This window comes from Barbus barbus, assembly GCF_936440315.1.
Source record: "Barbus barbus genome assembly, chromosome: 1".
Lineage (NCBI taxonomy): Eukaryota > Metazoa > Chordata > Actinopteri > Cypriniformes > Cyprinidae > Barbus > Barbus barbus.
The window spans coordinates 8,885,441-8,910,473 of NC_136729.1; the positions used below are offsets into that span (position 1 = coordinate 8,885,441).

The following is a 25,033-nucleotide window of genomic DNA, read 5'->3' on the forward strand; positions in this document are numbered from 1 at the left end:
GAGTATGTGCGCAAGCATTTCTCTCTTTGTACAAAGTGTATTGTCAGTCCTGTTGTAAATGTAGTCTGGTTGAAAGGTGTATATATGGCATTTATTATTCTATTATTATTATTAGGGCTGCTCGATTATGACAAATCAATCACGATAATTTTGGTCAATATTGTAATCACGATTATTTAAAACGATTATTAGTGGGCGATATGACAAACTTTATATGAAGATAGTGATATATATCAAATATATATTTTCTGTAAATAAGGTTGCTATGACATCTACATTTTAGAGACCAGCGAAATGTCACAATTCTCAGTACCACAGTAGAATACCAGAGTAACTAATATTAGTTAAAAACAACAACAAAGGTCCTCAAAATGATTGAAAATAATTAAACTGCCAGTAATAAAAAATCAAAATAATACAATAGAATAAAAAAGACACACATGGAAAAACTGTGCTTTAATTTTTTTTAATGCAAGTCTAAAGTAGCTATTCAGTTAACAGCCTACTACAGAAATTGAATAACCTAATGTAAAATAAAACAGCATAGTCTTCACTGTAAGAATTAAACTTCCTTTGTTTCTTATTAAAGCTACAAAAGTAGTCAAGAGCAGTGAGATTTTGAATTTGTCTTTTGTTGTTTGATTATTAATATAAAGCACACAGTCGGCAGCAGGAATATAGCCCGCTGTCACTTTAAGAGCCGCACAGATCCAATTTACTGTTACACAAGTATTTTCATTCTCAACTCTTAACATTTTTTTTTATTACATAACAGACGAGGGTTACATGAATAATAGCTAAGCGATGCATTTTGACACTTTTGCGAGTATTTGACCGTTTAGGCGCTAAAAGATGACTTTAAATGTCTGTGTTGTGTTCTGTCTCTGAGCGCATACACGGTAATCTTCCTGAGGAAGGGCATGTTCTCTGTCACGCTTTTAAAAACAAAAATAAATCTAATCAACTTAAATCAAGCACGTCCCATTTTGCAAAAGTCTCGTTACATGATTTTACTGATTTGCACGTGAAATTGGCCTTTTATGGAGGAACAAAAGGGCACCGCTGGAAAGGGGGCGGAATGGGGGGCGCAATAGTTTTATCTCGATTACTGTATTTTCATAATCGTTGGAGGTCGAAATCGAAACTGAATTTCGATTAATTGCACTGCCCTAATTATTATTCAAGATCTGCACTACCTCTTTTAATTGGATAGAAATTTAATTTGGATTGCCTCAATTGATCTTTTTTTCACAATTGAGGTGTTTACAACGCCTTTTCCATATCGAGCTAATATTTAGATTATTAATGGATTCTTAGGCTGCATAGAAGTGTAGCTAATGTTGATGAGTTGCTTTCTGTCAAGGCTGGAAAGCTATGATTCAAGATGATGGTTGTAGAACGCTTATGTATCAGCTCTAATACTCTAATATCGACCATCAGGCTACAGACAATATTTACAATTATTTTTCATTCCTTCCTCATAGTCTCCTGTTATCAAGTCAATATTATTTGTATAGCGCTTTTAAAAATGCAAATTGTGTCAAAGCAGCTTTACATCGGCTTGATCTAAAGCTGGGTGGCTTTATATCAGCTTTACAGTATTTAGACGGGGAAATAGTTTGTCAAAAGTGTGTCATACTCTGGCTAGACAAAATCAGCAGTTTAAATCAAGGCTAAAGCAGAATCAGTTTGTGCAAAGGGCTCATCTGGTTCCTGTGATTTTGTCCCGATGGCCATCTTGGATACAGGGTCTTCACTGGGGATCAGTCTCTGGGGCTCATCTAGGTGTCCTGGCTGTAGAGGTCATCTCTAGGTGCTGATCCACCATCTGATCTGGATACAGTCTGGATCTGGGTGGCTATGGTGACCTCGGAATAAGAAAGAAACAGACTAATATTAGCGTAGATGCCATTCTTCTAACAATGTAACAAGTACATCTGGTGTTTTGGGAAGTGTTCCCGGTTCCGGTTGACCTAATTAATGCAGCCTAACAATATATAAATGCGATTATGTGTAAGCCAGGTTAAAGTGATGGGTCTTTAATCTAGATTTAAACTGACAGAGTGTGTCTGCTTCCCGAACAGTGTTAGGTAGATTGTTCCAGAGTTTGGGCGCTAAATAGGAAAACGATCTCCCGCCTGCAGTTGATTTTGATGTTCTAGGTATTATCAAATGGCCAGAGTTTTGAGATCGCAGCGGACATGAAGGACTATAATGCGATAAGAGCTCACTCATACTGAGGTGCCAAACCATTCAGGGCTTTATAGGTAATTAGCAAGATCTTAAAATGTATATGATGTTTAATTGGGAGCCAGTGCAGTGTTGACAGAACCGGGCTAATGTGGTCATACTTCCTGGTTCTTGTAAGAACTCTAGCTGCTGCATTTTGAACCAGCTGGAGTTTGTTTATTAAACGTGCAGTGCAACCACCCAAAAAAGCATTACAATAATCTAGCCTCGAGGTCATGAATGCATGAATTAATGTTTCTGCATTTGACATTGAGAGCATAGGTCGTAATTTAGATATATTTTTAAGATGGAAAAATGCAGATTTCTATCAAAAAGTATGCCTAGGTTCCTAACTGATGACGAAGAATTTACAGAGCAGCCATCAAGTATTAGACAGTGATCTAGTCAAGTCTGCTTTATTGTCAATTCTTCCACATGTACGGCACATGCATACAGAGAATTGAAATTGCGTTACTCTCAGACCCTTGGTGCATACAGTTAACATTTAAGACACTGACAGTAGACGTTCCAATACAGATAAATACAGTTTAAACATATGTACATACAACTATACAAATATACAAATGAGGACATTGTAAAAAAAATAGAGAAGGAGATAAAGTGGCATAAGGCACATGGCAGAATAGAGTGCAAACCAGTTAAAGTTGCGTTGCAAGCGCCATACCACACAGTGATGCAGCTAGTTAGGATGCTCTCGATGGTTCCTCTGTAGAAGGTGCACATGATGGGGGCCGGGGCTCTGGCTCTTCTAAGTTTGCGGAGGAAGTAGAGACGCTGCTGTGCTTTCTTGGCCAGTGCTACAGTGTTGTTAGTCCAGGAGAGGTCCTCTGTGATGTGCACACCCAGGAACTTGGTGCTGCTCACTCTCTCCACAGTCGCACCGTTGATGGTCAGAGGGGCATGCTGAGTGTGTACTCTCCTGAAGTCAACAACAATCTCCTTCGTCTTCTCCACATTTGTGGGTCGGCAGAGTGAAGAGGAGGGGGCTCAGCACACATCCTTGGGGGGGCCCCAGTGTTCAGTGTGATGGTGCTGGATGTTAATGCCGACCCGTACTGCCTGAGGTCTCCCGGTCAGGAAGTCCAACAGCCAGTTGCACGGTGAGCTGTTGAGGGATGATTGTGTTGAATGCTGAACTGAAGTCTATGAACAGCATCCTGACTTGTCTTTTTTTTGTCCAGATGTGTGAGGGCTGGGTGGAGGGCAGTGGCGATGGCATCTTCGGTCGAGTGGTTGGACCTATATGCAAACTGGAAGTGGTCCAGGGAGGGGGGGAGGACAGACTAAATGTGGTGCATGACTAGCCGTTCAAAGCACTTCATGAGAATAGGAGTGAGTGCTATTTGACGGTAGTCATTGAAGCAGGATGGAGATGACTTCTTCGGGACTGGAATGATGGTGGTAGCTTTGAAGCATGTGTGGACAACGGCTGAAGCATGTGTGGACAATGTTGAAATGTCTGTGAAAACATCAGTGAGTTCCACTGCACAGTCTCTCAGTACACGCCCAGGAATGTTGTCAGGACCCGGAGCTTTGCATGCATTGATCCTGCTGAGGGATCTCCTCACACTGTCCAGGGACAGCGTCATCACCTGGTTGCCGGGAGGAGGTGGAGTCTTCTGTGCAGTGGTGCTGTTTTGTGCCTCAAAGCGAGCAAAGAAGGCATTCAGCTCGTTCAGCAGGGGGATGGTGCTGTCACAGGTCTGTGGTGGGGGTTTGTAGTCCGTAATGGTCTGTATCCCCTGCCACAGGCTCCGAGTGTCTCTGCTGTCGCTGAAACGATGGGCTATCCTCCTGGAGTACTGTCTCTTGGCCTCTTTGATGCCACGGGAAAGGTTGGCCCTAGCTGTCTTCAGGCCCTCCTCATCTCCAGCTCTAAAGGCAGCATTCCGAGCCTTCAGAAGTCTGTAGACATCCCCTGTCAGCCACGGCTTCTTTCACGGTTGGCCCTGACAGTGATGGACTTTGTGACCGTTACATCATCAATGCACTTGGTGATGTAGGCAGTGACCGTCTCTGAGTACTCTTGGAGGTCTGTAGTGTTGTTGTATGTGGCAGCCTGTTTAAAAATATTCCAGTCAGTGGTGTCAAAACAGTCTTGAAGTGCCTCTGACGACCCTTCCGGCCACACTTGTATCTGTTTGTGAATTGGTTTGATGACTTTAACTTAACGAGCGGTCTGTATGCAGGTGTTACGACCCCTTTAAGATTAGTCTAGGGGAAAAAGGAGTAACATTTAGATTATGGCTAAATCTGTAAAATGATAGGAGGCGGCAAGAAACAATGCAAGGACACGAACTGCCAACGAAAGTGATTTATTATACAAATGGAAAATAATCCATTTAACTATAAAGTATATTTACAAAAGTATAAATTACTAAAGAGACAACCAATATGTACAAATTTACAATTCAAAAAAAAGAAAAATGAACAACAAAAAAAAACTAAGCAAATCAACCCAAGAGAAAGGGGACACTAGTGACGCCAAAAGAAAGAAAGAAACAAAAACCAATTCTACCTTATTTAAACCTCTAACCTAACTAAAGGTAGAAAAAGAAAAGAAATCTTCAGTGCCAAGTGCTGTATACTTCCCTACTCTCAACTAATAAAATAAAACCTACAGTGGGTGGCGTTCACCTCTTACCTGGGGTTTCTATACACAGTTACCTAAGTGTTGCACAATGGAAGTCGCACGACATCTTCCCTATCCACCTTCCTCTTGAGTAAAGAGTAAACGTCATAGAGCGTAAGCTCATCAAAGATCAAAAAGCAACGCCATCCAAGTAACAAAGTAACAAAATGGCAAATCAAAAGGTTTATAGAGATCAAGAATGTCAGAACAAAACACAAAGGATTTTGGCATAAACGGATAACAAATAAAGCAAGTCAAAAAACCAAGTAAATGACAGCAAAAACAGGGAGCAAAAGAGATCTCCATTCACTCTTTTCAGCGTCCTTTTATCTGCCAGAGGAAACTTTACTGGCAGCGGATAGGTCGGCGGATAGGTCGCTTAATGATGACTGATAGCCTCGTGAGCCAATCAGCAGTCAAAGGAGGTGGCCTAAGAGATTGTCAGGGACAGGAGAGAGAGCAGGCAGGAGAAGAAAAAGGAAAACACAGGCACTCCCACAAAGACATTTATGAACGTAACAGCAGGCATTAGCATGACAGTGATGTGGTCTGAGGCTCCGAGGTGGGGGAGGGGGAGGGCCTTGTAAGCTCCTCTCTGGGTGGTGTAAACAAAGTCCAGAGTATTTTTTTTCCCCTTGTTGGAAAGTCTATGCGTTGGTGTATTTTTGGGAACACACTCTTTAAGCCTGCGTGGTTGAAATCCCCAGCTAAGATGAGAAAAGCATCTGGGTGGGCTGTCTGCTGCTCACTGGTGTGCTGGTACAGATCATTTAGTGCCTCACTCCTGTTGTTGTTGGAGCTGGGAGGGATGTATACAGCAACGAGCAGTGTAGCTGTATATTCCCTCGGTAGATAGAACGGCCGGCACTTAATCATAAACTCCACCAAGGGTGAGCAGAGTTTGCAGACCACAACAGCGTCGCGACACCATGCATCATTGATGTAAACACAGAGACCGCCGCCGCGGATCTTACCTCCCTCGACGAGAGCTCTGTCAGCTCGATAGCATGTTAGCTGGTCGAGCTGTATGGCGCAGTCCGGTACGCTGTTGTTAAGCCATGTTTCCGTAACCACAAAAACACAACAGTCTCTTACAGTCCTCTGAGTGGAGCGGAGTAGTCGGATGTAGTCCAGTTTATTGTCCAAAGAGCGTACGTTCACCAGTACGATGGTGGAGATAGCTGGCTTGTGTGGGTTGGCCGCTAGCCTAGCTTGGATAGCTCCGCGCTAAGCCCTCTTCTGCTTTCTCTCACGCCGCTTGTAGCGCCTCCGCTGTGGGTGAGATGCAGTAGTGGGGGCCGTGATGGAGTAGGACTTCGGCGCAGACCGAGGTCCCGCAGCTCTTCGGCGTGCGCCGAACTCTAAAAATGTGATTCTGCCGACATCGAGCAGAAACTCACGACTGTATGCGCGCTTAAAGACAGGTAGATGTGACGAAGATGTACAAAAACATTGCGACTTACAAGACAAAAAACACAAACACCGTTCTGTCGGGAGAGAAAGAAGCCGCTGCGTCTGTGCGCGCCGCCATGTTGTTCTTCAACATGGCTATTACATGCAACATGTTTATTACATGCAAAAGTTTTTGGTCCAATAATTAATACCTCTGTTTTTTCTGAATTTTTCAGAACCTCTGTTTGTTATCTCGGTACTATTATTTATAAGACCATTGAATTAATGTGTACTTTTTAAAGACTTAATGGTAAATTTACAGGTCTGTTCAAGGCCACGAAAGAAAGAGTAAGAGATAATTGAATTTTCAAGCATATTTATTTAACAAAAAGATTAGTAAAATCTATCACATAAAATCACAAAATAAATTTTTCACAATTTTTAAACCATTTTATAAAAACAGTGCAAAATTAAGTTTATTTTCAGTAACAGAAAACAAAGCTGCTCTGACACCATATTCTTTCAAAAATATTCCATAGCTTTTTAAAAACTAAAATCAATTAAAAGCCTTGATTTGATCATAGCTGTAAACACCCTTTCAACATTATAATCAATATTTTGCTCGATTGCTTAAAAGAAAGAAAGAGAGAAATAAAGAATGAGAAAGAGAGAAATAATGAAATATATATATCTATTTATTTATTTTTGCTTATTTATAAAATATATTTATAATTTAAATATAAATATATTTATTGAAGTAGTTAAGAGTCCCTACATCCTTCATATCTCTCATTTATGAGAATCTTGCAGTGTAATGAGAATCGTTAATTTGTGTTTAGACATTGCTCAGTCATTCTGCATTCAGTGGTGATTCACCAGACTCGGACGTTTTCTTCCAGCTAATGAACAAAGGAGACAATAGATGCTTTTTCTCACATTTTGGGAAAATGTGATGACTTGTGGGGGGAAAAAACAATAAAATTGTAGTCTGAGCTCCAATCCTTTCTCAGCGCATTTTTCCCCTCTTCACGGCAGCGTTATCAATCTTGTTTATCAGTAAAACGGTTAGAATCCACTCAATAACATTTCCGCAGAATGGAATGCAGAGAAAGTTTCGCTGCAATTGCAACAGTTGACCGAAGGTCATCAGCGGCAATTTATCAACCTCACAGCCATTATTACTGGACCTTTGAGGCGAGATTGCATCATTTTGCCTGATTTAAGGCTTAAGAAGTAAACTGTCAGTTCTCTTCGTTTGACTTGCAATCCCAAGATAAGCAGGAGAGAGTATCATTTTGGGGTCATCAGACCTGACAGCACCTTTCTAGCTTCAGTTTCTCCCTGTGACCTCCCTGGGGAAGAGAACAGTGACACTGTGACCAAGAGGAAAGTCAAGAAGCCATGCAACGAAATAAATTCAATTTTCTGCTCAGATAAACTCAGGTGGCCATGTTCATTTCTGTAATGGAGTCACATGCGTGTGGAGTGGGAGAGGGCAGATCTCTGTGGTCTGACAGCGGGTGGGTGGATGGTCAGCCTGACAGAGCTTCTGGCTCGGCTACTAGTCATTTCTCAAGACGTTTATTTTTGTTACAGTCATCTTATGTTCACCACGGCTGCATTTATTTGATCAGAAATACAGTAAAAACAATAATATTGTGATATATAATTACAATGTTAAAATATTTTCTATTTTATAATATTTAACTGTGAAATGTATTCCTGTGATGCAAAGCTGCATTTTCAGCATCATTACTCTTAAATGTCACATGATCCTTCAGAAATCATAGGCTGATTTGTTGCCCAATAAGCACATATTAGTAGTAGTATTATTATCATTATCAATATTGAAAACATTTCTTCTCTCCAAGGCCGCATTTATTTGATCAAACATACAGTAAAAATAGTTATTTTTTTCCTCACAAAGTACTAAGCAGCAAGAAATTGTCAACTGTGATAGACTTGACTTGACATTACATTTTTATTTCTTTTTAAATTTTAATATTTCACAATATTACTGCTTTTATATTTTGATAAATGCAGTTTTATAAATATTTGATAAATGTAAATAAATGCAGTTTTGTTAATATAAGATGATACTTTGATACTTTTTGTGAATGCTAGTGTATACGTTATATTTTTAAGTTAACATTTTTTAATAATTCAGTAATTAAAAAAAAAATCCTCTGTTTAATAAAAAAAAAAATAATAATAATCTGGCATCAAGGCAAAAAAATACAAATGTATTTAATTTATGCAGTGCCCAGGAGGGGCTTGCTTGGGTTCACGTAGTTTTGTCGTGGCCACGACATAAGTTGTGGGAACATTAAAAAATATGTCATGGTCACAAGATATTAATTCGTGGTAACGTCATATTTACTCGTGGGAACGTGATCTGTCGTGGCCATGAGATCGTTTGTCGACCTACAAGAAAACATTACAGTCTTGCTAGCTGTGTGTCCATTAACTGATCGTATTTTCCCGTAGTATTTGTATATTATTATTATTATTATTATTATTATTATTATTAGCCTATTATATTTTTATATTAGTTTTTCCCTTCATTTCGATATCTTTACATAACGTTCTGACCAGTTTTGCAAATAAGCCTACTGTAAATGCTCCACATAAAGCTTTGTTGACTGGAATTTATAGCCTATTGGAGATGCAGTTTAAAGGTTGAATTTAACATATTTATTTTTTTTCTGAGAATTAATAATTAAAATTATAGCCTACTGCCTAGTGTTTTGAGGAATGAATCATTCACGTAGTTTCATTTGTCAATTAAAACACAACACGCTCATTTATCATCATGCACTGGCATAAATAGCCTACAATCATAAAGTATTGGCATAATTGTCAGGTGTTTACAGTATTTGCAAAATATATGGTAGCAAATAGCATAATTATACAGAACGTGAATTAGGTAAAGCGATACACGAATTGAAAGTGGAAATAATAAAATATTATATTTATATGAAATATAAAAAATATAGCCCTAACAAGTTAATATAACCTAATAATAATAATAATAATATACAAATATTAAATTAAATGTTTAATGTTAATAAAAATGTTTTATCCATCTCTGATTATCCCTGGTTGCTATGTAGATTGTTTACGCATTAAACTCGTGGCCACAAGAAAAATTTCATTCCCTCAACATAAGTCGTCACCACGAGAAATGGATGTTGTTCCCTCAACATAACATCTCGAGGCCACGATATAAGGATGTCGTTACCTCGACAAAACGATCTCGTGGCCACAACATATTATCACGACAAAACTGGAGTGGACCGAAGATGGCCCCTCAAGACTGCACCATACATGTATTCGCTTCGGTGTGAAAATAACACAATTGTGACACAAAACCAATATAAACAGTACAGTAAATGCTCTACTATCAACACATTAAGAGGACAGCAAGCAAATTATAAACTCCTGAGGTTACGGTACAGTATGTGAAGGGCAGTATGAAGTATGTCAGGGCACTGCTATAACCGAGACAGGAAATCGTGAAGGCATATTCTAGAGTTTCAGCATCCTTCATGCCTAGAACAGGAGGCCATGCGGTATTAAGGTAACGGCAGACTGCAGCCTTGAATCAGAGAGCTGATGTGAGCTTCAAAATTTTAAGATTTGTGAAATGTGATCCTCGAAACATGATCCTCAAGCACTGGTTGATGTTCTGCATCGGCGGACTAGTTAGCAGGAGGGAAGTGGCGTCTATGCTGATCTGTGCTTTGTTATTTTCCATTCAGTACAACGAAGATCATCGTGACCTCAACGTGAAGGAAGCTTGGAAGCAGGGTTTCACTGGACAAGGCGTCGTCGTGTCCATATTGGATGATGGAATTGAAAAAAACCACCCAGATCTGATTCAAAACTATGTGAGTTTGAGTAAACAACTAATTATATATACTTTATAACCCAAAACAAGATAACTTCATTAAATGTTTCTTATATTCTCAGGATCCAGATGCTAGCTATGATGTTAATGATGGTGACCCAGACCCTCAACCTCGATACACCCAACTCAATGATAACAGGTAATCAATGCATCATTTACTGTAATCCGGAAACCTAGTTTAGGTCCCCTAAGCAAACCCAGCGATTTACGGGCCGTTGGCAGCTCAAACTGTTGTTATTTGTTTTTCCCGTCTTAGCCAGCACTGTATTTTGTACCTAGGCATGGAACTCCTGGCATAAAACCAGCTAAAGTATGAATACTACTATACATTTACTGCTTTACTTAATGAGGCCAAAGATTTCCCCTGCAGAGTGGAGATTGGTGCAGGAATACACAGCCTGCAATATAGTGTGATTAGTGCTGTAGCCCATTTGTGTTGTGACAGGAATGGCTTTTACTAATGAGGTTTTTTTGCCTACGCTGTAAGCAAATGGTAGTGCTATCGTTTTCAGAATCACAATCTGCAATTATGATTTTCATTCATCATCATTCATTTGTTGCACCATTTACAAATTGAATGATGTTGCGCATGGTCACTCCTGACCAGATGCAGTTTAACATGTAAATGAGTTAATAAATAATTTCCTGCAAAAAATGCTGCGGTTAATGTGAATTTACTCAACAAAGATGCAAAACATGCAACAGAAGAAGTTACTTGATATATTAATGCATTGACCGTTCACACTGACTGCGATTGAAATATACCATGGCTGGTGATCTTACTCGACTGCAGCTCTTTTCTTTTCACACATATCCTACAGTACGTAGGGTCATATCTTCTAGCCGAAAGCATATTTTTACAGTAAATTAAATTAATTTATATGTAATACTCTTGAGACTAGTGTGCAGGTAGTAGCGGTAGGCAGCAGCTTTCTCTGGCTGTTTTCGGTGTTGTGTGCTTTGCTGCTGGGAAATTAGTTTCTCTGTGATTGTGTTGTGAATTTAGTTCTCTCCATGGAATGTGTTTTGTTGTCTTGGTAATGGCTATCCACAACAACGGCCATTTTTATGGCCTATTTCATAAATATCATTTATGAAATGATATACATCATTGTTTGAAATGATAACCATCATTGTTTCTTCACAATTCAACCTAAATCAACAAAGATTTAGGTTGAATTGTGAAGAAACAATGATGGTGTTGAGAATGGGTTACTTTAAAGAAATAGTTCACCCAGAAATGAACATCATGTCATTCTGAACTTGTATGATGTTTTCTTTTTGTGGAATACCATAATTTGAAAAGAATCTTCACACAGTTAATAGTGACTTTGGACTTTCAGGCTCCAAAAAAACAAAACATCTCAAATAAAATTAGTATGAAATGTATAAAAAAAAGTATATAAAGTAGGGTTGTCGCGATTCGTGGATTTTAGTCGACTAGTCGATTTTTAAAAATCGTCGACTTCATTTTGCTCCACGGAAACTGTTATCATTTACATGTGGAGCGTCTCAAACTCCATCTCTGCATGTTGTTGTGAGTTAGGGTTCATTATAAGGTTCATCTGGGAACGCAGCATGCACCATTTCATCAGATTTGTAAGGTAAATAATTTATAAATCTACACAAACAGGAGAATACATCACAATTTCAAAATAAAAGCTCAAACCCTCACTCTGATTTTACACGGTTTGATGTCCACATATTCATTTAATTACAGTGGCTATAGCATTTCTGTCCTAAAGAAATGGCCAAATATTAAAGATTAAGTGGACATTTGAATTAAATGGTGCTTGGTCAATATTAAACAAGGATTAGATCGCGCAGTAATGTGTAAAAAATAATCGTCAGGCTGTTGGCGCCCCCTGCAGGCCTTTGTTGTTATTCGTAATCTATATTAGCTCGATTGTTTACAATACATTTATGCATTTGAACAGTTTTGTTAAATAAAATCATATGATTTCTTGCTTTTGATACTTTATTTGAACTAATTATTGCATCATTGCTATTATATATGTATTTTAAGTCATTTTAAAAGATCTGTTTATTACCACAAAATGATTTATTATCATTATAGGGCCCTATGAAATCCGTTTTATTTTCAAATTCAGTTTTTTCTATTGTTTTAATGGTTAGATTAAATTTTATTAATCAAAAAGCCTATCTAATTAATTGAGTTTTAAATTTTTATCTTTACCAAATTCTGTTTTCCATTATTTTCTGGATTCCATTTTAATGGTTCCATTTAAATTGTAATGATCAAAAGCATCTCCAACTGATTTTATATTAAAAAATATATTTTTTTTTAATTTATTTTTTTTCCCAGAAATACTGCACATTTAAATTTTTCACCTAAATAAATTCTGGTAAATAATGTTTCTGGGAAATACTCCTTTAAAAAGTGTTTTGATAATTTTATTATTAGACTAGAACACATGGATATGTTGTCATTCTCACACTATAATAACTGAACTTTGATTTCAGTGATTTGGACTGAGGTGGACACTTGCTTCTTGCACTCTATATTGCACTTTACTTTTGCTTTAAAAAGGATTTCATAGAAATTTGGATTTTATTTGGTTTAATAAAATATTCTTAAGTAAAATTGTAGATTCTTTGCGGGAAATTAATGGTTTAGATTAATCGATTAGACGATAGATTAATAAAAATAAAAATAGTCATTAGTGGCAGTCCTAATATAAAGTTATAGTCTATACAGCTTTAGCACTATGTTTCAGGTCATTAAAGATCTATTGCTTTGGTGAAATGAATTATATACAGTCATGGCCAAAAATATCAGCACCCTTGGTAAATATGATCAAAGGCGGCTGTGAAAATTAATCTGTATTGTTAATCCTTTTGATCTTTTAATTAAAAAATTCACAAAAATCTAACCTTTCATTGGATAATAAGAATTTAAAATGGGGGGAAAATATCATTATGAAATGTTTTTCTCTAATACACATTGGCCACAATTAACGGCACCCTTTTATTCAATACTTTTTGAAACCTCCATTTGTCAGTTTAACAGCTCTAAATGTTCTCCTATAATGCCTGATGAGGTTAGAGAACACCTGACAAGAGATCAGAGACCATTCCTTCATCCAGAATCACTCCAGATCCTTTAGATTCACAGCTCCATGATGGTGCTTCTTCTCTTCAGTTCACCTCACTCATTTTCTACAGGGTTCAGGTCAGAGGACTGGAATGGCCAGCAGAAGCTTGGTTTTGTGCTCAGTGACCCATTTTTGTGTTGTTTTTGAGGTTTGTGTTTGGATTATTGTACGGTTGGAAGATCCAAACATGGCCCATTATAAGATTTCTAACAGAGTCAGTCACTTATTGATTTTTTTATCTGTTGGTATTTGATAGAATCCATGATGCCATGCGTCTAAACAAGACGTCCAGGACCTCCAGCAGAAATATAGGCCCACAACATCAAAAATACAGCAGTATATTTCATTGTACACATGGGGTACTTTTTATCCCTGTGTTCACCAAACCCATCTTGAGTGTTTGCTGCTAAAAAGCTCATTTTTTAGTTTCATCTGACCATAGAAGCCAGTCCCATTTGAAGTTCTAGTCATGTCTGATAACTGAATTTGCTGGAGTTTGGTTTTGGATGAGCTAGGATCATTTTTCTTGAAACCCTCCCAAACAACATGTGGTGATGTAGGTGCTGTTTGACTATTTTTTTAAAAGGTTTTCTGACCCCAAGACTCAACTATTTTCTGCAGTTCTCTAGCTGTGATCCTTGGAGAGTCTTTAGCCACTCGAACTCTCCTTCTCACCGTGCATTAGGACGATAGACACACGTCCTCTTCCAGGCAGTTTTGTAACATTTTCTGTTGATTTGGAAATTCTTAATTATTGCCCTGATGGTGGAAATGGGAATTTTCACTGCTCTAGCTCTTTTCTTAAAGCCACTTCACTAATTTGTGAAGCTCAAGTATCTTTTGCTGCACATCAGAAATATATTCGTTGGTTTTTCTCATTGTGATGGATGATTAAGGGAATTTGGGCTTTGTTTTCCCTCCTATTTATATTTCTCTCAAACAGGAAGCAATGGCTGGATAATTTCATGTTCATAATCACCCTGGAGTGCTCAAAATTGTGAATATGAATGGGAATATACTTCAGAGATATTTTACTCACTAGAGTTTCTAGGGGTGCCAATAATTGTGTCCAACGTGTATTTTAGAAAAAACATTTCATAATGATATTTCCCCCTATTTTAAAATCTTATTATCCAATGAAAGGTTAGATTTTTGTTAATTTTTTAATTAAAAGATCAAAAGGATTAGCAATGCAAATTAATTTTCACTGCCGCCTTTGATCATATTTACCAAAAATATATATATTTTTTTTTCGGTTCCATGGGACAAATAAAAGCATAAAAGTTTCGAGTGACATGAAGGTTAGCAAATGATGACAGAAAGGTAATTTCATTGGGTCAATTATACCTTTATACGCTCAGGTTTGTTCACCACCACCCCTCTAAACTGAGTCAAACCCATCAAATTTTAAAAGGAAGACATTGTTATGGCTAACGATCATGGCGAGAGTTGAACTCGTCTGTCTGTCCTTATTTCACTTTGGGATTTTCCTCATTGGTTTTTTTTTTTTTTTGGGATACCAGCCAAAGAGCCGATTTTATCTTGAGGCTAACCATGACTGGTGATGACAGGCAGAAAAGAGTATAGTTACGATTGGGTTGAAATCAAAGGTCTTGGGCTGAATGGCACTGCTTTGTAGTGTTTAGAGGAGCTGTCCCATGTTCCCTTAATGGAAGCACCCCACAGCGCATGCCATGTTGGCGTGACTCCTATAACGGGCCCTAATGAAATTACATCTTTGGCGCTAGTTGAAATGTGATCAAGTTTGACTTAAAACATTTCGTAAATGATTTTGCAACGCAGAAACACTTTCCTAGTCACTATAAAGCATTAAAGATCAGTTAAAATGTCTCAGTCTGATAATGCAAAGACGGCAGGAGATACATTAGTAGCAGTAGTTCAATAGCTGTAGCAATTTTGTTCGTCCTACATGTCATTTAGCTGCCATGTTTTCTTCTGACCCCTGCTGTGAAATTCCCCTTCTTGAATCCGCAATTTTCTTTTACATTTTTTTTTCTTTCCGCAGAAACCCATCTCTTTTTGTCGCCTTACTCCTCTCTTTTCTAGCATGCTGCACTCCATATGGGTGTTTTACCGTTGCACTGATCTAGTGCTTGCATCTTTTACCACAGAACCACAAAGCTGGTTTCAGGTTTGCAACGGTAGCAGGGAACGTTTATAAACCCTTTCAGTTCTCAAGCACTGAATGTCACCAACCTGTATGTGTTAATGTAGATGCATATGTACAATATAAAATCAGTGTATATATCGTCAATTTAGCAGTTGTTTTTTATAATCGGCGTAAAAAAAATGCAAATTTTAAGGTACATACATATACTGATATTTAATGATTTGCAGTTATTTTGTGGCAATTGTTTTTAAACAGCCAAAAATTGCAAATAATTATGATTTTATATTGCATAAAATTATTAAATTTTTATTTTTTTTTTCTCGACCATTTAGTTCTAAATTTGCTATTAATCAATTCATGCTCTTTGTACTCAGAACAAGAAATATATTTTTAGGCTGCTATGTATTGTTTTATTGGTGTATAAACCGTTTTTTCCCTTATGTTAATTTAGTGAAAAACCGTGCAAAGCGTAATATGTTTATTAACTATATTTTAATCTGTTTTATGTTTTGTATTAAACATTTCAGTTCTTGGCTATAGTGGGGTTTGGGTGACATTATGTCTTAAGGCTTTTATCCGTTTCAGAGCTAAACTCTAAATTCTGATATATTTTAAGTTTTAGATATTTTTGCCAAATATTTTTTGAAGGGTGACAAATATTGACATGTACTGTATCCCCCAGCGCTAGTGTTTGTATTATGTGGATTTTAGCATGCCTTTCTCAGTGTCAGATCTGGATTTCCTGTAAAACATGCATTTATCGGTGCTCCAAAAATCCTTGGTCGTGTTGTAAAGTGACTAAATAATGCATTACGCATTTTGAATTCCTTAGTGTGTTTCCACAGAAGTGGGGCAGGTTGAGTCAGTGTGGTTTTTCAGAAGAAATTCGAGCTGTGGCGATAAGTGTTGAAGCCACACAAATGCCTTTCTGTTCATACTTTCATCTCTGAACAGTACTTTTTCCTAAAACATTTATTGTTTTTTATAATTTTGCTCTGAAAAACAGAACTGATAGTGTGAATAATATATGTTGGTTATGTTTATTTTGCCTGTAAATTATCCATTTTTAAGATATTTGTGTACATTTTTGCATATGACAACATTTAAAAAATGATATCTTTCATATAATAATTAGTCAGCTGGCTTTTAATTCATTCAAAATAATGATATTCATTGCAATTGTCTGCATTTAAAAAAAAATAGCTAGTCTGTAAACACATCCAGACAGATGTTTTTAGCGTGATTAAGTGTTAATTTTTATCTTTTTTTTTTTTTTTTTTTTTCAATCAGTTGTACTTATTTTGCCAATCTTTCTCTCTAGATATCTGCATCAGCATTGTTTATTGAAATAATCATATCCAAGCACCTTAATACTTGAATCACTCTCGTGTGCGGTTCTGGGTTGACTATTGCCATATGTTTTTAGACAAAATATATTTGTATTTTCAGCTGGCTTTTATTCAGTTACAGATTGTGACTATCAAGTGTTCCACTACTCTTAAAAATGTCTGGCAGTGAGTTATAGCAAAGATGAACACGTATTAGAAATCATATCTTTCATAGATCGCTGTCTTCAGCAATGCAGTGCTTTATGGGAGTTTGGCACGGCTTTAGAGAGCTGTTCTGTCAGGGTGTAATCTGACCGTGATCGGCTCTAGACGTGTGCTGATAAAACATCAGAGGTTACCATAACACGCCGTGTTGTTTGCAGTGTTAAAATTGCACATCTGGAAATGCCTTTTGTTCAGACAAAGGAAGGATGAAGTATTCCCCAGTATACAGTTCCCACAGTTAATGTTTTTGTACTAGCCAGTCAAGTGAGTTTTGCTTAGCAGCAGCTCAAGACGGGCCGTATATTTTCTTGTCCCCGTCATTGTTAATTCATCAGGCACAATATGAGAGAGAAGACAGAAATATGTAGTGTTAAGTCAAGCAGAAGATCTCTGCTCTTCCATAAAATCATAACTTGAAGAGGCAAGTGAGGCTTCTGTTGAAGATTCCGCTTTACGGTCTCTAGACTTGCGCCTGGTTTCTCTCCCATGCTTAAAACACTGAAGCGCTCCCCTGGATTTGTTTTCCTGGGTCTCCAATAAGCCAGCTGGAACACAGCCTAATCCAATTTTAAGATGGTCATGAATACATCTGTATTGAATGTATTAAAACTCTCAGCATGTGTAACGTGGGTCTGCTAATTCAAGCAGGACAAGTGCTGATCTTTCAGCAGGAAACGTTTATAAACATCTTAATGTCTTTACATGTGATATCCTGCTATATATTTTTTACATTAACTGTTAATCTCCTATTAACGTTGCATATCATGCTGTTTAAAATGCTGATTTGCGGTGAGGGTTGAAGCTAAGAATACGCCTCCTGTAGAAGCTTTCGTTTAGTTAATTTTCAGTAAGGAATCCTTGTCAGTTTTCTGAATCATATATATATATATATATATATATATATATATATATATATATATATATATATATATATATATATATATATATATATATATATATATATATATATATATATATATATATATATATATATATATATATATATATATATATATATATATATATATAAATATATATATAAAAAAAATAAATAAGTTTTATGAAATGGTGTGTTCACACATTTTACAAATGTAAGTTAGTTGGTCGGAGACCAGTTACACACTAAAAGGAATAGTTCACCCAGAAGTGAAAGTTTGTTGAAAATTTACTCACCCCCAGACCATCTGAGATATAGATGCATTTTTTTTTTTTATTGCAACAGATTTTGAGAAATTAAGTATTAAATTAAGTGCTCACCAGCAGATCCTCTGCAGTGATTGGGTGCCGTCAGAATCAGAGTCCAAACAGCTGATAAAAACATCACAATGATCCACAAGTAATCCACACCCCTCCAGTCTATCGGTTAACATCTTGAGAAGCAAAAAGCTACATTTTTGTAATAAATCAATCAAGGCGTTCTAATGATTGTAGACGGTGCTTGATCTGTGCATATTTCTCTTCTGATTCAGATGAGACCACTTTTTCACTGGAGACAGCAATATTATGGGTGGAGGACGATATTTGAAGTTAAAAACGTCTTGAGGAATTAGTTCATTACACAAACACAGCTATTTAATAACACACAGAGTTGTGTTGTGGATTACTTTTGGAGTATTGTTAGCAGCTATTTGGACTCATTCTGATGGCACCCATTCACTGCAGAGGATCCATTTGTGAACAAGTGTTGCAATGCTAAAATTCTCCAAATCTGTTTCAATGAAGAAACAAACTCATTTAGATCTTGGATGGCCTGAGGGTGAGTAAATTGTCAGCCTATTTGTGTTTTTGGGTGAAAAATGACAAGTCATACAGGTTGGGAACGATATGAGGGTGAGTAAATGACAGATTTTTCATTTTTTGTTATACTGCAAGCAAAGCCCTCCCTGCAAAAGTTATTCAAAACCTAGTTCCTGTTCGCTCAACTTGTCTCTTACATATGTAAAGAATCGTTTGCTTGGCTGCATCTACAAACTTTTAGGATGACTTCCTGTGGAGATGACGAACAGTGTTCCAGCCCAGAATAATCCTGTTCTTATAAGAAATGAGCCATATGTCAAGGGCAGTGTGTTTGCAGGTTTGAGTCCTGTCAGGGTTATATAAAAGTCCAAATAATGCATCTCAGTAAAACGCCTGTGGTGTTGAAGAAAGCAGATGGTCGTGTGTGTCTTACATAGACCGCTTTTCTTCTGTTAAGTGAAGCAGAAATACTCCTTTATTTTTCATCTGCTGTTAGTGCTGATTGACTTGTTGGCTATTTTTATTCAGTACCCGTAGTATTCAGAGGACAACACCATTCCTTGATGTTTCTAGTAATGATTGCTAAAACAAACATCACTTACTTTTGCTCATATTTGTGGTTTATTTAACCACACTCAAATTATTCTTTTAAACCGAAGTCTTAAAACCATTTCTTGTCAGTTTATGAAAAGTTGCGATTGTCATTTATTTTGCTTGTTTTTTTTTTTAAAGATATTAACTTTTATTCAGCAAAGATGCATTAAATTGATAAGAGTAACAGTAAAGACATTTACAAATGATTTTCATTTCAGAATAAAGGCTGTTCTTTTTGTTCATCAGAGATATTAAGTGGCACAGCTGTTAGAATGATTTCTGAAGGATCATGTGACTGAAGACTGGAGTAATGATACTGAAAATTCAGCTTTGCATCACAGGAACATATATTTTTTTTAATTAAAAAAAAGGTATTTTAATTGTTAATTTCACAATATTAAGGTTTTACTTTTTTTGTCAAATAAATGCAGTGAGCTTAAGAGACTTCTTTCAAAAACATTAACCCTTTAGGCGCCAGATATTTTTGGAAAAAATGCTGGATTTTGACATCACGATTTCAAAAGCTTGTGGCTTGAAAAGGCTTAAAGATAGAGATCTACTGTAAATAAGAAAAACGTTGGACATAACCGAAAGTTTATGTGGGGTGTCAATATACTCATCTAATTTGCATATTATAACGTGAATTATAACTGCATATTATAACTCTTGAATTTCATAATATTCAGGAAATAATATATATTGAATGGATGTTTGAACTTATTTGCTTTTTTTTTTTTTTTTTTTTTTTTTTTTTATCCTCGTTCCAAATTATCAGGAAAAGAGGAAATCAACAGTAAAACAGGAGAAAGTAGTAAATTATTGCTATATTACTGTGCCATAATAAAATACATGTGCCTATTTTTTGATCAGTTGACCAGCTATCTGCCCAATCAGGTATCTAGGTGACAGTTTATTGTTCTTGAAAGTATGGTACCTCTCATTGCATGGCACAGTGCACAGACCTACCCCACACTGACTGCTGTACTTTGTCTGACGGCGGCCCTTTGAGCGTGCGTGATCAGAACAAACAACGCAATCTGGCTGATCATCAGCAACGCGGAGCCAGCGGCACTCAGAGAGCAACAGCTCTCCTATGGACACTACGACCATGTTCACCCCTGCCACCCCCATCCCCGTTGGGCAAAGGTTCAAAATGATCACTTGTTTGTGCTTCGTGAACACTCGCGCCTTGCTCGGCGGCACCATTGCGCTGCAAAGATGTACCGGGAGAAGCGCGATCATTAGACGACCGATTGTCATTTCCAAAAGGCAAATATTCCCCTTCAGAGTCAGAATCGGCGAATAACATTTGAAACGCATCCTCACGGTACAACTTTTTATTAGCCATTTGGTGATTTTTCTCTCACAAATCTCACAATTTACTCGCACGCTATGAGCTGAACTGCTTCCGCATCAATGACACGATAGCTCACTTACTCTACTATTTACTCGAACACTTTGAATAGGAACAGGACATAATTTTGGTCTAGAATCGAAGTACTACATGTCTGCCATCTAGTGGTAGGGTATACAAATGATATATTACACCATATTAGGAACTACAGTCTATTTGATTAAGTATGACGTCTTGTCGCAATTTTGTGACTTTGGCGCATAGAGGATTAAAAATTCTTACAACCCCAAACTGTTGAACCCTGTCTCATGCAAGCTTGTTTGAGATATTTTGCCTAATTTCATTGTGCTTTCTCAGCTGCCAATAAAAGTGTATTACTCTCAACTCCGTTTAAAACCATTTAGCAGAATTTTGTCCTCCCAAAATTAGTGGAGGAAATGCAAAAGTCTGCACATTCCATCTGGGCCTGCTTCTAACATTTGGATTCGATCTATACAGCAGTTCCTGCAAATTTTACCTGCAGGTAAATATGAAATGGAAATAAACCTCTTAAATGTGTCCAGGCTTGCTTTACATCTATCAGACAGCTCACTAGTGGCATATCTCGCTCTCAGTATCACAAACCTGCATGTGTTCAGCTTCAAAGTGAGTCAGCATGGGGGACGGTAGGTCAAGGTGTCACACCAAACCCTATTAAACTATCCAGCCATGATAACAGCCCATGAATGTGGATTCAGTCACGTACAGTTATCACGTACCTAAGAACGGCATTTTACGAGATTGAAGCCTGAGAATAATTCACAGTAACTCAAGAACAGTGGTGGGTTGAGAACTGAGAAGTTCCTCAGTGATCATTTAAGATGCAGAAATCTATATCTTGTTCAGGGGCAAGGGGAGAAGCATCGATACGAGTTTGACTCGTTTTTTTTTTAGTTTGAAATGGGTTAGAACAAGCAAGTCAGGTGATTGTCAGTACATTTCTGTTCAGTCAGTGGACTGTGACGAATAAATGCAGATGCTCACAATATTTCTGCACAGATTCTGTCATCCAGGTCATGTGTACTGTAGAAATGTGTGAGGAGCATCTGGACTAGTTTTTCATTTAAGACATGCCACTCACCCATGTGTCGTCTTGAACAGATGACGAACGGTGCACTTTCACCACATTTATCTTCATCACTTTGTGACATTTTGAGACTGGCAGATCGACATTTAAATATAAATTAAAATAAAGTCTTGAAAAAGAATTTAAAAAATATAGTACAATATAATATGATTCTTAAATGTATAGAAAAATCTAGAAAAAAATTATAGAAATAGTTGAATACAAATGTGAAATAAAAAATAATCTAGTATGCTAAATGTTTATTTGAAGTTCAATATAAATTGACATCCTGAGTCTCTCATGCTTTTTTTACAATATTATAAAATATAGTTAAATACAAATTAAAATAAATTATGTAATTTAAAAAAACATTTTGAAAAAAGTTAAAATATAATACTTTAACTATTATAATACTATACATACTTGACATACTCTGTATTACAGTATAATTATGTATTGAGTAAGTTTTTTTTTTATTATTATTATTATTTATTTTATTTGAATTAAATTTAGCTTGTTTAATGTTGGGGGATGGGTTGGGGTGGAGGAACAATATTTTTTCACTATTGTCCTGTATTTTTATCCTGTTATTATTGTTAAAGTTCAATGAACAAATTAAGCAGCAAAAAAATAAATAAAATATGAAAAATATTTTTGTTTTTTGTATATAACTTGATATACCCCAATCGAGATGGGTTACATATTTTGTTCCACAAAGGATTCACAATAAAATGATTCATTATGATAGCCTTTTTCCATGTTGTGTATCTTTTTTATATATATATATATAATATTCTCACACTTTTTTTTTCTTTTTTTTTTCGTAATCTTGCATGCATTCTCCCAAATTCCCTCCTGTTGTTTTAACAATCTGCAAGCTTGGTTCCCATAAAACCCCCTCCTTTTTTGGATGTAATCTAGGTCCCATGGTCCTCCTTATTGTAGAACTGAGTAAGTCTGAGACCTTATCCTCACTGATCTCATGCTTCCTATGAACGGACGGATGACTGCAGGGGTTCTCCTGGGATTTCACTGATCCTTCCTCTGTGCTGTGTAACTCCATGATTAGCCTCCATTGCTCTCTTGGCTTTTGTATGTCTGCTGACTCAGAAGATTGTGACACACATGCTGTGGATTTACACTTGAATCCAGTACCGCCTCAGATGTTTGTATGTGGTGCAATAAATGTGCATATATTTCTTAATACTGGCAAAAAATATATATATTTAATTGAAACTACAGTGCAAACAAGATTAAGATGCATATTTCTGCTGTGTGGCCAAAAATAAAATTAAAATGCACTTGGATGGTGATCTAAGTGACACGTCTTTGCTCTTTAGTTCTTTAGCTCTGGTTCCTTGCCTTTAGTCCTCATTAATTTTGATTAAATGAATACAGCAAGTTGCATTTGCACATTGTCACAGGCTGTAGTCTTATTCCCAAAGGCCACGGTTATCAGTGTGTCACCTGCTGTCGTATTTAACAGATAGGCTAGCTGCCTGTTTTACAGCAGGGCTGAGTAGGAGCTCTTCACACATGCAAAAGAGCTCTGAATGAGCCCTGCAGGATGAGAGGCTTCAGTCACCTTTTGTGAATGAGGATCGGGCGGTCTTTATGCCCACCCCTCATCATCAGCATGAGAGTTTGATCCTGTTGCCAGCTGTCTTTGGCAGTACTGAGAATGTCCAATTCATGTTCAGAGGCAATGAATTGCATTCCTCCATTTCTGCTTGCTACCTTTTCTGCTCATAATGCATTACATATAATTAAGCATTGTATTGTGTATATTAATACACATTATATTATTATATGCATGTTATAATACATTATATATTATATTATACTATTTTGGATGATTAATCGTTTGACAGCACTAATATTTACATGTATATATTTATATTCATATAATTTATATTATATATGAATATAGTTAATATATTTAACGTGATATGCTTTTCCTAAATATATACATGCATGTGTGTCTATATATACATAACACAGTACACACACATTTTTGGATACGATTTATCATTGCCCAGCACATTACATTATATTATGTATCTTTTTCCTCCCATTGAACAACATGTATATTAATTATGGCATAGTACAGATGTTTCGAAAGTGTCCAGAAAAATCTTAATCTCTCCTTTTTTTTCTTTTCTTTTTTTTTTTTTGAAGACACGGAACACGTTGTGCTGGAGAGGTTGCTGCTGTTGCCAACAATGGTATGTGTGGTGTCGGAGTGGCCTACAATTCCAAGATTGGAGGTGAGTCGGCACATTTTCCATGTTTCAGCACGTACAGTCTAGCGCGCACCCTGTCCTTTCCAACATTTGAATTGCAAAACACCTCGGTGAAACATTCAGATTAGCTCTCTCTCTGTTCGTTAAACCATACAAGAACTCTTCCGTACCAAGAGCACTTCAAAAGAGGAGCTCCATTAGCGATGGGTTCATGAGCTCCAGCATTCACCGGCTCCAGCATTGGTCCTTGTGAGCCAAAGATTTGGACGCTAGCATGTGTAATCCTTTTAATTGGCTGAGGTGCTTTTATCCTATTCAGTGCAGATTTTGTTTCATCACTCTTCTCTGCGCTGCCAGTTCTCTCCAAGAACCGTTAGCCAACTACCCATAGTTGATTCTTAGCTGTTTAGCTTAGCAATATGATATAATGTTTCACCTTAAAGGGAAAATTCACCAAAACATGCAAATTGTCATAATTTATTCACCCTTATGTTGTTAAAAATACTGTTTGACTTTCTTTCTTTGGTTGAACACAAGGAGATGTTAAGCAGAATTTATGGCTGCTCTTTTCCAATGCGATAAATTATAATAAACTGAGATCTGTTCTTACTCAAATCTATCTTATTACTGCATAAGATTTATAGGCCTGGTTTCACAGACAGGGCTTAGACTAAGCCAGGATTAGGCTATTGTTCAATTTGGAAATTTAAGTAATTTTTATTAACATGCCTTAGAAAAAACTTTACTGGTGTGCATCTGGAGACAAAACAAAGGCGCTGATAGATTTTAAGATCAGTCAAGAAAAGTTTTTCACTTAAAACAGCTCAGACTTGCACTTTAGTCTGGCACGATAGGCTTAAGCCTTGTCTGTGAAACCGGGAGATAGTGTTTCATGGAATAAAATAAAAATCATATGCTTTGAAACAGCATGAGAGTGAGAACATAATGAATTCATAAAGAATTTTCATTTTGGGTGAATTAAAACTTTAACTTCACCACTACTACTACAGAATAGA

The 25,033-nt window shown here is 36.8% G+C and overlaps 1 protein-coding gene across 3 annotated transcripts in view; it reads left to right on the plus strand.

Moving 5' to 3' along the window:
* Positions 1-25,033, plus strand: part of furina (furin (paired basic amino acid cleaving enzyme) a) — a 129,765-nt gene that overhangs the window by 65,894 nt on the left and 38,838 nt on the right. For all 3 annotated transcript variants that reach the window (XM_079400023.1, XM_079400025.1, XM_079400024.1), the window contains 3 exons: positions 10,036-10,164; positions 10,247-10,323; positions 23,953-24,041. In XM_079400023.1, the coding sequence (XP_079256149.1) occupies positions 10,036-10,164; positions 10,247-10,323; positions 23,953-24,041 (295 nt within the window). The remainder of the gene's footprint in view (positions 1-10,035; positions 10,165-10,246; positions 10,324-23,952; positions 24,042-25,033) is intronic.